Source organism: Pholcus phalangioides, unplaced genomic scaffold (assembly GCF_987345545.1).
Source record: "Pholcus phalangioides strain wild (caught in Gottingen) unplaced genomic scaffold, Ppha-v1.0 ptg000008l_1, whole genome shotgun sequence".
Taxonomy (NCBI): domain Eukaryota; kingdom Metazoa; phylum Arthropoda; class Arachnida; order Araneae; family Pholcidae; genus Pholcus; species Pholcus phalangioides.
In genome coordinates, this window is record NW_028301601.1 from 61138614 (window position 1) to 61153311 (window position 14698).

Sequence of the window (14698 nt, forward strand, 5' to 3'; positions counted from 1 at the left end):
TTGTTCCCCTGCATAGTCAAATACTCCGATTAATCGGATATTGTGGGCTGGAACTGTCGACATGTTACGGTAAGTGTGAAAAATCGGTTATATATTATACATAATAACCAGTCATTTTGAATGCTTGCCAATCGTTTCGTTAAGTTTGTTAAATTTATCACTTTTACCGGTGAATATGCATAATACCCAAGCGGCGTTGGTGAGTTTGATAAATACTAAAAAAATTATCACTTTTATCTGTGTATAGTATGTCATATAGTGCGAATTATCACCCACTACGTGACACTTGGGTATTATGCATAATCACCGGTAAGATTGATTAATTTGGGGAGTTTATCAAAATTTCCAACGATGCTTGGACATTATGCATAACTGCCGGTAAAAATGATAAATTTAGGAAAATGTATCGAACTTACCAACATGCTCGGCGATTATACATAATAGCCGGATGTATCACGTTTATTGTAACAGATATACGTTCAAGTGGAACCGACTGTATGTGCCATTTTCATGAATGATCACCAGAAAAAACGACCAATGGAAACATTAATTTATTGCATACAAAGTTCTGAGGACACCAAACGGCAGAGTCAAGCAAATGCAGAATTGATCCAAAGAGGTTTTTAAATAGTGTTAAATTAAAATGGAATAATGGGTCAGTGGTTATACAAACTTTGAGGATGACCAGTCCGAAGAGCGTTGCGTGGCGGATCGCGGTCGTAGCATCTGGCATTCAACGAGGCGACCAGCATCGGTTTGTCCTTGTCGCTTTCGTAAGTCAGTCGCCCACAATAACTGCCGCCGACATCATCTTCGACGCCGAAATCCCATTCGTCGACTGGTGATAACCGGAATCCGCATTTCAAGACGGACGGATAAACGAACTTCGTCGTGAAGTTGGATCTCAGTTCGAGTCGTTTGAAGACCGTCTCGGAATGCGACGGGAACGTGTTGCATTCGGAGCCGTTGAAATGATCGCACCGCACGACGAAGCATTTCTCTTCGCACCAGCGATAGCGGTCGAATGCGTTGTGGGTGCCGTTGTAAACTCCCAGGTAGAACGACTCGTTCATCGAATCCGCGTCGTACGTCACGGTACAGCACAGGCCGTTGTTGCAGGCTTCCACGGTTCCGTTCGTTCCGTTGAGTCGCTTGAACGTATAACCAGCTGTCGGTTCTTGGAAGCATCTGTGCCCCTTACTGTAGTCCTTACCTAGAACCTTATGGTAGCACACATCGGGAATGTTCTGCCCTTCACCGTCTTCGTCGACGTCGTAGGGCTTCGTTCCATCGCTGGTGATGGCAGTTATGCTCGCCTCGTCGTTCTGAAAAGTATCGCGATCTTGGTTGCCATTTCTCGGCACCTTAGAGACGATGAGCTTGGGCTGTTTGTCGATATTGAAAGTGTATTTCAAAGCTCTCATTTTACCCGCGAAAATACCGCTTCCAGTGGAGATATATCCAGGTATTTGAACGTTCGGAGCGATCAGGTTAGCTTCGTTACCGATTGCCCAAGACGAAAAATGCTGCACGGCCGAATACATAGGCCGATAGTCGAACCAAACGAGTGACAAGATCACAGCGTCGATGCTGGTGTTCCGTCCACTGAGAGCCATCGGCTTGAATAAGCTGTCGAACGAAATGTACATGGCGAAGGTTCCGAAGTCTGTTGTGAAAAACGGGTCCTGGGGTGTGGTTGGCACGTCCATACTCTGTTCGAAGAGCAGGTGCTCTTTCCTCGAGACTCCTATCAAGCACCCGTCTCTGTCGAACGCGACGATGGCGTTGTGGTGAAAGAAACCGTCATCCGGACACTTGCTGTGCTGTTCTTTGGTGCAGGGCTGTATGTCACCCATGGAAGAAACGACGACGATCTTATTTTCTCTTGCCATGCAGCTGAGCCTACGCAGAATCGGACGCTCGGAGAACTCTTCTGTTTGTTGGCATGGATTGCACTTTTCCTGTTTGTGATCTGGTATTGTCTCGAGGTACACCCTAATATCTTCCCGTTTTCGTTTGGCTGGAAATAACCCGTATTCAGGAAATACAATGATGTCCGCACCCTGGAGAGAACAAAAATCAAAAAATTTGCTTTAGGCCGGGATCACACTATAAAACTTTTACGAAGGTTCTCTCATGAAACTTAAAGAGAAGTGAGTGTAAAAGAGAAAACGACTTACTTATTGCCTTTACATTTATTACATGCTGAATATATTTCTGTAAGAGGTCTCCGGCATTTGTATTATTGGAGTCCGTGGAACTCCAATGAGGTTATGCAAAACTCTTGCAGTAGAGGAGGACCTGGGATATTTAATTAGCGATTTTATAATCATTCTGAATATTCAGGGATGACCAGTTCAATCTTGATATTACTTTGGGCAACAGTGCCTTGTTTCCGGGCTCCAACATGGTTCTTTAAATAACCGAAGATTTTTTTCTTTTATTAGCGTATACATGATTTTTAATACTTAATAATATTGAAAAGGACGCAAAAACGCTCAGGGACGTCCCTTACGATGTTAAAAGAATTTTATGGACAAATATTATTTGTGAGGAGGACCTCTGTGTTCTTCGAAATTCTGTACACGGTGTTGAGTGCAGAAGATATTTCAGCAGGTCTTACTGGCGTAAATTACCTTTTCCATTCTAATAAATTGCAGTCAAAACAATTTCGGTTGTTTTGATAGACCTCGCCATAATGAAGGTGGTAGAGGTTGCCTTATGCAGTGTTTCTCCTAAAGCTTTTCTTTTGCTCATTCCCTCCCCCCAATTGACTATAATTTATTCCCGTGCAGCCCCCCCCCCCAGTCTTATGCAGGGGCTTCTCTATCCTAATATAGGAACGAGACATTTTTCACATATTGAATTTTTTTGCCACCTCCGGCTGTCTTAGCTCAGCGCGGAGTGATCATAAGATGACATCGTAAAGAACTCACGAAATCTCTTTGATGATCCTACCACAGGTACACCTACAGCTATTCTCACAGGTTCACCCGCACATACTGAATTGTATTTAGTCAAATCTGTATTTATAATGAGCAAATTGATTTTTATAAATAAGATCGATCGCTCTCTCTCTGGGAACGCTGATCCAAACACGGATTTAGGACAGAAAAGACCTAGCACGACCAGGCTCTGTCGCTTACGTGATTTTTTGCTCATTTGCCCGGATAAAGAGGAAAAAAAAGGGGGTGATCATTCCTGCCAAGAGCCAAATTATATGGTAAAAATAAGTCTTACTTGAATTATACAAGACGATTCGCTGAACCTACAGCATACCCTGGGTCCTTCTACTCGCGTTAGGGGGGTGCATCTTATAGAAGGTGATACTTCTATAACAACTTGACTTTAAACATAAAAAAATATATCACGACGCTGAATAATATCGAAATAGAACATATTTTCATTTTTTAAGAGCTGTTCCCGGTTTAATGTTACCACATTATACATGTGCATTGTAATATTATAATGAGCTATTGCTCAAGCAATAAATATTCAATTCAATACCCTGGGGTAGAGCTCAGTGAACTCCCTTATTGTTGAGACGGCCGTCTGAACAAGGCAAAATGATGTACTCATGCTTAGCTGGAAATAACACCTATTTACATACTTGCACACTCGAAAATCCTCCCACTAGATCCCATCATATATGACCACTATGGACACGAGGCCCTGGGACATATGTCCTTACGGGCTAAGACGGTTCTAGCTCTATGGACAGCTTTACTGGATTCTGAAATAAGTCACATTCTTCCCCCCCCCCCCATATAAATATGTATGTTATGCATATTTTTACAAGTTTACATGTTTCTCCGGAAAGCTTTATTTCTTCATAGCTGCCTATGCCTTCACCACTGTCATAGCTCCTTTTCATCTGATTTTCCACCCGTGACCCCCCCTGAGAATATCCCAAAACAGCAAGGGAGCCATATGGCCCCCGGTTGAGAACCACTGCACATACCTTTGAACTTGCGGTCTCTGCAGCTCTGTCGTAATAATCGAGATTCTTAGCGACGATCTCAGCTGGCGTATCGGTGGTCATGTTGCCGATCCTAACGTGTTCGTAAACGGCCGCCGTGAAACAGTCCTTCTCCGTCTCCGGAATTGTATCCTGCTGAGGTGTGACCGCCGCCAGAGACGTTCCAGCAAAAAACAAAATCAGTGACATGACCATCGTGATAGAAAAGCTCATCTTCCTGTAACATAAACAAACAAAATCTAGAACATGTAATTGAACAAGTTTTATAAAATAGTTTTTATACAACTTTTATGGTGTAATACAGACTTCAAAACTGAATTTTCTTTAAAATTTGCTTATAGTATAGAAATGTTAAGATGTGCCGGAGGCCACTCAAGTGAGCTAGGAATGCACTGAGTGTCACTTAAGTGTTCCAAAACTGTGATGCGGGCCACTTGAGTGATCCGGAAACGTGTCGCGGCCCGCTTAAGTGATCTTCAAATATGCCACGAGCCGCGTAAATGATCTGGTAATGCGTCATCTACCACTCAAATGATGTTGAATTGAACCGACCCACTGTTTACTTTAGTGATTTGGAAATATGCCACTTGGTTCATATTTACAAAATTAGGTTTGACATCGTGGCCTCAACAACGGATTCTCTCCGAGGGCCACATTTAGGCAGCGGGCCATGGGTTGAACGTGTATGTTCTGAACGTAAAAAATCGAGAGATTCTAGATCATTCGAACACCAAAGAACCTTCAGAGAACACAAGAGAATCCTCGATAGAGAGAGGGTGAAATCCTTAACCTTATTCTTTAGAGATTTGATGACACGGATTTTTATGAAAAATTTGTTGAACTGTTTCAGTGGTATTAACGAGATATCTCGCCTTCTTCTAACCCTAAGATCTTCCTTGATGAAAGAAAGGAATGATCTTATCCTAACAGAATGCGAAGAAGAAAATGTTTTTTTACATGAATAGAGTGATTCCGACGGAACTCGGAAAGAAAAGTCAAATTGTCTACGCTGGGAATCGAACAAGGTTCTCTGCAAACAGGGCAAGGTTGGGGAAGATTTTCTCATGTCTCCAGAGATGTACATCTATGTGTGTGCAACACTTGCCCGGTTTACAAGAGAACTGGCTCGATTCCCAAAGAAAACCAGCTGAATTTTCTCTCTCATTTCTGTTCAGCATAATATCCAGAAAGAAAATGGCATTTCTTGATCTAATGGGCTGAGAAACATCATCTCACTACCCTACCGCCACCTGGGGGGGGGGGGCATTTGCTGAATTTGAGGGGACACCACTATGGCTCTACTGCCGCGCCTTACTCCACGGTGTGTGAATGGGGAAAGTATTGGTCGCGTCTCTAGTGGTATAGGGTGCCGCTGCGGTGGTCGAGTGGACATAACGATGGATTGGCATTGTGCGAGGACGCAGGTTCGAATCCTACCGCCTACCGGCGCCATAGTGCTTGTCGTCGTCTGAAGTTGGTTTTCTGTGGCTCTCATCTTCAAGGCCCGATTATGAACCGACCTCTTCCGTTAAAAAGCCACTGTGAGCAACAGGCGCAACAACGGTACAAAAAATCGATCATTAAACATCACTCATAATTTCTGAAATATAGATGGCGACACCGAAAAATCAGACGCAACACTGAATGCGCACTAAGAATGTTACGTAAGCGCACTTTGTTCCAAACTCTCCCACGAAGCTGGGCTGGAACAGGTCTCGGCAATGGGATAATTCCGATGACAGAGCAGAGTCTTGGCGTTCGTTCAGTGGTGCATATGGACGGTGCTCACGCTCCGATTCCCAAGAAAACCTTAGTTCGATTCGCGGAGGAGACAAGTTGGCTTTTCTTTCCGAGATCACCTCGGCATAATATCAAGAAACAAAATAAAAAAATGTCTTCTCTTCATCTATTGGGTTGAGAAACATCATCTCACTCTTAATTTACAGGGGTTCAGTTATTTCTACTGCGTTGGGTTGAAGTAAACGGAGTGACTCAAATTACGGCCGCACGTTGTCTATTGCTACTACATGTATCACACACTACATCTACAGACAGCCTGGGTGCAGAATTTGCTTTTTCCGGTCCCACACCAAACTAAGAAATTAGGAATTTAACGCCGAAGGAAGATCAGAAAAAAAATGTTGAAAATATTTTTTGTAAAAATTTAAAATTACAAAAAAAACAGGGTGATTATAATTAAAATCGTGATTTTAAAACACTATGCAGAAAGAATCATTTGTCAGAATGACCTAAAATTTGACCTTAATATACGTGAAGCACTCAGGAATTTGTCCGGTTTTAAAAGAAAAAAAATTATTCGAAATGTTATCAATAGATGGCACTGTGCTCGTCTTAACATGCAAATTAAAAGACGCTTGTTTAAAAACGCGGGGTAGATGCAGTTGACGTTATCCTGCATCTGAGAAGCTCGTCATGACTCTGTCAATGAAGGATCACGCTCTGCTTGTGAAGCTGTTTCAGAAGAACATAAGGACGATATATACGTGCTAAAGATTAGCAGGATAAAATTCACCTGCGCATGGCATTTAATAAATATCAGGCTCAGTGCCGTAAAGAGATTCGTAAAACAAAATTTACTTCCTGGCGTACGCTATGTGAAAGAACGGCCTCTGAATTTGGTACCGTATATCACGCTCCTATTTCCTTCAAAACGAAACCACAGCCAGTTTGGTGACGAAACAAGAGCAATATCTAAGCAAGAGATAAAAATAATCGTTGACCACAGCTTAATATGCGGAAAGTCCCAGGTCTAGACCGAGTGAACAATAGAATGGTCAAAGCGATAAATAAAGCATTTTCAGACCTTTTACACTTTTACACTGTGCTTGCAACTGGGATGTTTTCCAAATCATTTCAAGGAAGGCGAGCTGCTCCTTTTATTGAAGGAAAGGAAGACGTCCAGGTGACCCAAAAGTTTACCGCCCTATCTCTTTAGCTTCGGAAAAGTACTGGAAACGATTTTGGTACAACGTCAACGTTGGTCATGTTTTACACGGAGAGGCAAGGATTCAGTCTTAAGCCGCATTATCATTATATATTTTGGACAGCTCATATAGCAAGGCTAACTTGTAAAAAAGTTCGATTGATTCTACGCAGTAGTTTTTGGTTGGTGCCCTTTCAAATATGGAAAGTGAAAAGCAGCATTTTCGGCATGTTTTACTTTTTTACTATGTTTTGTAATTACTTGTTGTTACTATGTTTTACTATGTTTGCAAAACTAGTTTGCAAAATTTCGATCCAGCAATTTTGATGTTGAAGATGCACCAATTTCTGGAAGGAAGTCAAGTTCTGTTGAGAAGCTGATGAAGACATAATAAAGGCATTAATTGATGCAAACCGGCGAATAGCAACTCGTGAGATCGCTGAGAGATTAAACTTACCGAATTCGACCGGTCATGATCATTTGAAACGCCTAGGTTTAATCTCAAAGCTCGACATATGGGTTGCTCATGTTCTTACGGAAAGAAATTTGTGTCGTCGGGTTGACGTTTGTGATTTGCTTCTCAAATGTCAAGAAAATGATACATTTTTGAAGCGCATCATCACTGGGGACGAGAAATGGGTTGGTTGTCTACAACAATGTTAAACGCAAGAGATCATGGAATAAAAAGTAAAAAGTAAATATTTTTTTTTTTTGTGCTTCTGCCGGACAACACAACGATCAATTCTAAAGTTTACTGTCATCAGCTGGACAAATTGAATGATTCACTTAAACAGAAAAGGCTAGAATTGAGCAATAGAAAAGGTGTAGTGTTCCACCAAGATAATGCGAGACCTCATACAAGTTTGGTAACTCGCCAAAAGCTTTTACAGCTTGGATGGAATAATACTGCCACACCCACCATATTCTCCAGATCTGGCGCCTTCTGATTATTATTCGTCCCGGTCTCTACAAATTTTTTTAGACGGTAAAACCTTTACTTCAAATGAGGAGGTCAAAAATCACCTGGATCAGTTTTTTGCCAGCAAACAACAAAAATTTTATGAGCGTGGAATCATGCTACTGCCAGGAAGATGGCAAAAGGTATTGGACCAGAATAGACAATATATATTTCAATAAAATATTTATTCACTGCAAGAAGATCGTCTTTCATTTTCATTAAAAAAAACGAAATTACTTTCCGAACAACCCAATAGAAGGAGCGTTCGATAACCACAGATACTCGTATATACGCCGTCGTTTAGCAACAGCGCCCATAGCACAAGGTCATCTTATCAGACCTTTTGAACCACCGCCGAACGGTGTTGATCACGAACGCAGGAAAAGCTGAGAAAGAGCTTCAGAAGGGTTACTCCTCAGGGCTCATGTTCCGGCCCCTTGTTATGGAATTTTGTTCTGGATGAGCTGTTGAAAATTTAGTGGTCCTCAAACGTCAAAGTTCAGGCTTACGCTGATGACCTTTTGGTAATTGCATCTGCCCCTACAGTCAAGGGATCAGGTGTTCTAGCAGAGGAAGCCCTTTGAACAGTGCCAAATTGGCTGCACATTGCAATTGGCTGCGAGCTCACTCTTTCTATGGCTAAGACAAAATTCTTGTGGATATCAAAAGAAGTGACCTCTCACTATCTGGTTCTAAGGAGAAACCATCAAGCATTACTAATGAATGAAATTTTCACATGCGGATTACAAACCACTGGGTACTATACGATTATTTCTTTTCTACGTCTCTCCAAGTTAGTGAAATTTGCATTTGCGGGTTGTACGCCACGGGGAATATACCCAGGAGATAAAGATACTTTAAATTCTTATCAAGTCGATCTTTCTTCATATGAAAATTCAGTTGATTTTTGATTACGCGCGTGAATGTTAAAACACGATACGATTTTTCATCTTGCCTCTACAGGCTAAGTTGGAGGGTTTTGGATAAGTGAAGACCTAAATATGGGAGTAAAGTAAAAAAGAAATTAAAAAATAAACACTCAGACTTGGAAATTCAAAATCTCAAAACACACTTAAAATCAAAAAATATAACATATCAAATCTGCAAATAAAAACACCGTATGATTTTATGAGCGACTATTCGACAAGTTTTTCTGTATGACAAGTTATTGGTTATATCAATACTTCCATCTCATAATAAATATAAATCTGTACAGTAAATTAACTGCAAAAGAAAAAACAGTAGTTATATTTGTTCTATACAATTATATTCTATTACAGTTTGTAGGAATATTTCTAACTAAATATTAAGATAGATTAAAATTAAGATTTTGGTTTTGAAAAATATCATGGATCATTACGCTAAGCGGCCGCATGGTTATATCTTGATTTAGATACTGTGAAATAAAATCTTCTATATCATTTGAATGTAATAAAATCTGTAATAGTTAAAGCTCATATGTGTAACACTAGAACGGCCGGAACAGTCAATTTCACGGTTTTTTGATTTTGAAAACGCTATAATCTCGGCAGTATTTCACGTACATACTTCATTTTCGGTGGCTTTTTCAGTATTTCTGTACTTATCTCTGTGTTCAAAAATTTGAAGACATTGAAGGTATAGTTAGGGAGATATATCGACGTTCACACCTAGAACGGCCGAGAGCAGTCATTTTGACTGCTATATGTAAATTGTATATGCTTTCTCCTTGTGGTGGGCTTTAGTGTATACTGTTGTTTTTAGGTTTATTCCTTATCATTCCGTGATGGCACACATAACACAACATTTATTCATTCACGAATAACATACCAATAAAAAAAATGAATAAAATAATGTTATTCGTTGCATCATTTTACTAGGCAATCTAAAGAGTCTATTGACGGGGACAGTATGTATCCACAATCAAAACTTCATTTCTTATTCAGCGCTATAGTCACTGGCTCTGTTACGTTGAAGAAACTTTTCTTCTGATAGATTCACCTGGCAAGCTCAGTTTTTGTTTTAGTTTGACATTTCATAACTCTTCATACCACCATCTGCTTTGAAAGCTTCCTAGGAAACAGAGGTTCATTCACAGTGTGTAGAAATGGCTCTTAGAAAAATGATGTATTAGAACAAAATAGTCTAATTTTATCAGTGCTGAATGATATTTCGGACAATACATATGAGGCTGTGGAGACTTACGATGCAAACTCTGACAACGAAAGAGAAAGCAATAATTCCGGAAGTGACTGGTCTGAATCAGATTGTACTGACGACAAAGAAAGACAAATATGTATTTTGATACATATTTGTATGTATCAAATATGTATCAAATTTGAAGTTAATTTGTAGTGTGAAATTTTAATAGTGCCTTAGGTTTTCCTCGATAGTGCAAATTTACAATGGTATAATAGTATATGTTATCCATAGCGTGCGCAAACAACTAAATAAAGTGAATAAAAAAAAGACCGTGATACACATATAAAAATGTGTACATCATCAAAATGGAGCAATGTACGATATGAAGTAAATGCTATGTTTATCTATCTTTTTTCATGACAAATCTTGTCCACACACGGTAGCCCTCTAATTTTTTTATATTTGTAGTTGGAAAATGAATTTATGGACACCCTGTATGCTTAAGAAAATGCAAATTTCGTCAAAATTAACAAAATAACCATGTGGGATAATTGCTTGTTATTTTTTATTGTAAAAATTTAGTTGTGATTAAATATATTGCACTAAAAAGAAGCAGCAGTCAAAATGACTGCCAGCGGCTCCTTCAGGTACAACGTAGTCCGGCCCTTCTAGTGTTAATATGGAAGATTTGTCTCACAAGTCCTTCGAATACAGTGTATGTCTAAAAACGTTACATCATATAATGCGCAGTTGGGAATTATAATGGTTTTTCAACGTACAGACAGACCGACATGACCACTGACAGCACAGAAATACCATCCTAAGATGATTTGCGCTCTTTCCCAAAGGAATGGACGGTCTCGGAGAGCTTTTCAACGTATCTGGTATATCCGACACAATGTGGCGAAAGGGCAGGCCGGATAATAAAAAGCCGGTTAGTCCGGGGAGTTCTGTAAATAATCACTTCCTACTCGCACATATACCATTAAAAACATCCCTTTTTATACCAAAGTCCACTCTTATTCATATATTTTGACCTCTGTAGTACAAGCCAATACATTATAAATCTTTGTTATGCACGCCTACTATGCGTTTTAAAAATTTATAACGAAAACATTTATTTATCACCTACAAAACATGTGTAAAAAAGTCGAAACATTAATGGTTAATTATACAGTATTTTAATGGCATTTCTATATTAGAGAACAGCTTGCACACAATGTTAAAAGTTATGACACCCCTTAAGTATAACATTAGCAAATCAGATACCCGAGCAAATTCGGGAGAAATCAAGAGAACTCACGAACGCGTTACAGGGATAAATTGGTAATTATAGAAACATGTGGTGATTTTTGGATATTATAACTGGTATAGTAAATAAATAAATTTAAAACCATTAGTATTATGAAACACCGAGTATATTCAAAGATTTTTTCAGAACTAAAGAAGCATAATTACGTTTTATTCTAGAGGGAGAGAATTTAAAGATGGTCACTCACCCTTGTTCAGACATGTAACTAGACGAATGATAGAAACCAGTTGAGTATTGACCATGAATTCTCCTCGACATTACTATTTATACACGCTACTGATTCAGCCGGCAGAAAGAAGCAGCTCGGGTAGATAAGGCGCGATTCTCAAAAAACAAAACCTGTTTCCTGTGTCTGTCGACAAAGGCCTGCAGTTCAGAATTTATTATACATTCAAATGCACGTGCCCCCAGGGCTTTGTCTCGAGATATTTCCTGACTCTTCGCCACCGTCTGAAGATTCCTTAACATGGAAGTGACCGCTCATCATCAATTTGTTTATTGAACCCTGCTGCCCTGACTGACGCGTAGTTATTTCTTTTCTAGAAAATGAGTTTTGGAATCTCTGAAACGTACAATCGACTTACCAGCAGAATATGGCATCGGCCTTAAACATCGTTGGCAGTTCTCTGACATTAGGGGCCGTTCAAGCATTACGTAAGCAAATTTTTAGCCATTTTTGACCCCCCCCCCTGTTAGCAAAAGCCAGCAGAACTCTGACCCCCCCCCCCTCCCTTGTCAGCAAAATTTCGTCATCAGCTCTGCCCCTTTGGATCCTATATAAGGGGCTATATAATGATAGATCGCATAAAGGTCCTTGGCCCGCGGACCAAATATAGCCCTGGGGGTTATCTGATGCGGTCTGCCCTCCTCAAACCTAATTTTGTAAAAATGAAGTAAGCGGCACATTTGCAGATCTGTTAAGTGTCTCGTGGTACGATTCCAGAACATTTAAGCGGCCCGTGGTACAATTCCAGAACATTCAAGCGGCCCGTGGTACAATTCCAGAACATTCAAGCGGCCCGTGGCACAATTCCAGAACATTCAAGCGGCCCGTGGCACATTTTCAGATCACTTAAATTACCCGGGACACAGTTCCAGAACACTTAAGCGATCCGTGACACATTTAGAGATCCCTTGAGTGACATGTGACGTGGTTTTATTCCACTTATGTGGCCCCCAGTGCGGTTCTACATCATTCAAGTTACCCACGGCATATTCTCAGATTATTTAAGAGTGATCCGCGACATATAATTACGGATCACTTGAGTGATGCGTGGCATAGTTCCAGAGCTCTTAAGCCTCCCGGACACATTTCCAGAGCACTTAAGCCTCCCGGACACATTTCCAGAGCACTTAAGCCTCCCGGACACATTTCCAGAGCACTTGGATCCGCGAAATATTTAGATCATTTGATCATTTTTGTCGCACCACGGTCATTTTCTGCACACGAGGGCTAATTAGACCGGGACCTACAATTTATTGCCGATTCCGAACGGCAGGCTTGTTTTTTATACTCATCGAGAGGTTGGTGCGCTAACGCCTCGATGGGGGACTCCCTGCGGTAGCAATTTTTGCTGCGGTCAAGTCGCCGTTTTTTGTTGTACCCCTGTGTCAGGAAACGTCCTTGTTTCTGACAAGGACGAACTGGGTATCGAACTCGCGACACCTCTAAACATCCTTCGGTACTTTAGGCGAGCATCTTATCGACCGGGCTACCGCGCCCCGAAACATTTAGAGATAACTAAAGTGGCTCTGTAGGGCACTTATCAATCAATGGCGGAGGGGGGGGGGGGTGGGAAGGGATGTTACTTCAAGTGCCCACAAAGTATCGAAAGGTTTTTTTTTCGTTTTTGGCGCACCGAGTAAGATGCCATTAAGTACATTTCATGTTTTCATAAAGGGTGGTTGATGACGTAAGCATTATCCAAACCCCCCTTCCCCTCTTGTCATCAAAAGTCAGCAAATCGGGAACCCCCCCCCCCCCATCGATGATGACGTAATACTTGAACGGTCCCTTATAGTGATAAGCTCATTGTTCGTTTATCGTTCATTACTGGCACCTGTCGTTTTAAAATGGCTTTACTTCCATCGCACTTATTAAATTGTAGTGAAATCCCCCTCGCCTTGCGCTCTCTAGTGTGCCTCAGACGATAGGGGTTTACGAAAACGTGCTCCCTAAATTCTCCCCTAGCACGTTTTGTGTCCGGTATATATATCAATCTCTGATATTTTGCTCCACTCACTTTCTCAAACACTCACATAGTCATTCATACGATCACACACTCACTCATACAGTTATTCACCACCTCACTTGGTCGCTCATACGGTCACTCGCCGCTCCGGTGTGAAATGTTGGGGGTGAAATGTCCAGGGGCGAAAAAAGCCAATAATGAAATGCCACAGGTTCTGAATTTCCTCCGATCGAATAGACTCGAGAACTAGCTTCTACTTTCGCGGCCTTGATAAACTTCGACCATAGACTAAAGATGTATGCTATTATAACTCTGACTTTTTCACTGAAAGGTATAGCTTAAAGCTGCATTAAGAACTGTCAAGCGGCTTTGGTATAGCCGATAGAGATAATCTGCCATCATTGGTCCAACGATAATGTGAATTATAGCAACCCCGATTGTTGACAGACAGTGGAAATGAAACGAAAGCCATCTTGTAACAGTCAATGGGAGAAATATATATATATATATATTAATATATTAATAATAAAATAATATTTTTTTATTTCAATAATGATTATTTATTATAAGTGTTTCTTACTTTTGCATTATCTGCGTCAGGTTTTTCGTCGCACTCAAAGCCGATTACTACTAGTTTTCCGACATCCTTGGAAATTCACCGCCAGGGCGGCGCACTGAACCGTTCCGCAACTCAGCCAGCGCAACATGATCCCCGCATCTCTCAGGGTACGTCGGGACACTAATTATCGGCTTTGAGAACAAGTGAAAAGTAAATCAAAAATCATTTTAAATATGAAAGAAGGAGTAAGTAGGAGAGGGGGCAAGGAAACGAAATTACAGGGCTGAGCATATTTTGAAAAGGCAAATTTCCGAATATTTTTCGCCAGAAAGAGCTAACCTGTGTGTTCTCGTCTCCAGCAGTTCCTACAGAGCCAGGGAGCAGGAAGGTTCTCTGCCCTTTTACTTAGTGGTACAGTATCAGGGCCGGGAGCTTTGGTTCCCTGCGCTCAGCAATAAGCATTCCTACGATCGCGTGGATATGATATCCTACGATATCGCGGGATGCGATGTTTATGCCCTTAGCAGTAGCCTAGGGGTCAGAGGCTGCGGGTTCCGGCCCCCATTCATTGTTTTAAAGTTGGGGGACGTGGCTGAACGTCTTCATCTTTGGCGTCGCAGCTAGTAAGACGTC

General features: G+C 41.0%; 1 protein-coding gene across 2 annotated transcripts; it reads right to left on the reverse strand.

The window, feature by feature from the left end:
* Positions 1–532: 532 nt before the first annotated feature.
* Positions 533–11610, reverse strand: LOC149084702 (pantetheinase-like). Of its 2 annotated transcripts, none has more exons than XM_089235123.1 (3): positions 11502–11610; positions 3962–4196; positions 533–2063 (listed from the first exon to the last, which is right to left on the reverse strand). In XM_089235123.1, exons 1-3 carry the CDS (start codon positions 11570–11572, stop codon positions 657–659), a joined length of 1713 nt encoding a protein of 570 aa, XP_089091249.1. In that variant the 5' UTR covers positions 11573–11610; the 3' UTR covers positions 533–656. The 2 variants fall into 2 exon arrangements, with proteins under 2 accessions (XP_089091249.1, XP_089091250.1); XM_089235124.1 differs by having other exon boundaries at positions 11461–11553.
* Positions 11611–14698: the final 3088 nt, after the last annotated feature.

Excerpts from the sequence above, each read along its gene's own strand:
- LOC149084702 (XM_089235123.1), bottom strand. The coding sequence starts at position 11,572 with ATGTCGAGGAGAATTCATGGTCAATACTCAACTGGTTTCTATCATTCG. Across the intron at positions 4,197-11,501 it reads AGTTACATGTCTGAACAAGG|GAAGATGAGCTTTTCTATCA; the intron begins GTGAGTGACCAT and ends TTTATGTTACAG. Across the intron at positions 2,064-3,961 it reads CAGAGACCGCAAGTTCAAAG|GGTGCGGACATCATTGTATT; the intron begins GTATGTGCAGTG and ends TGTTCTCTCCAG.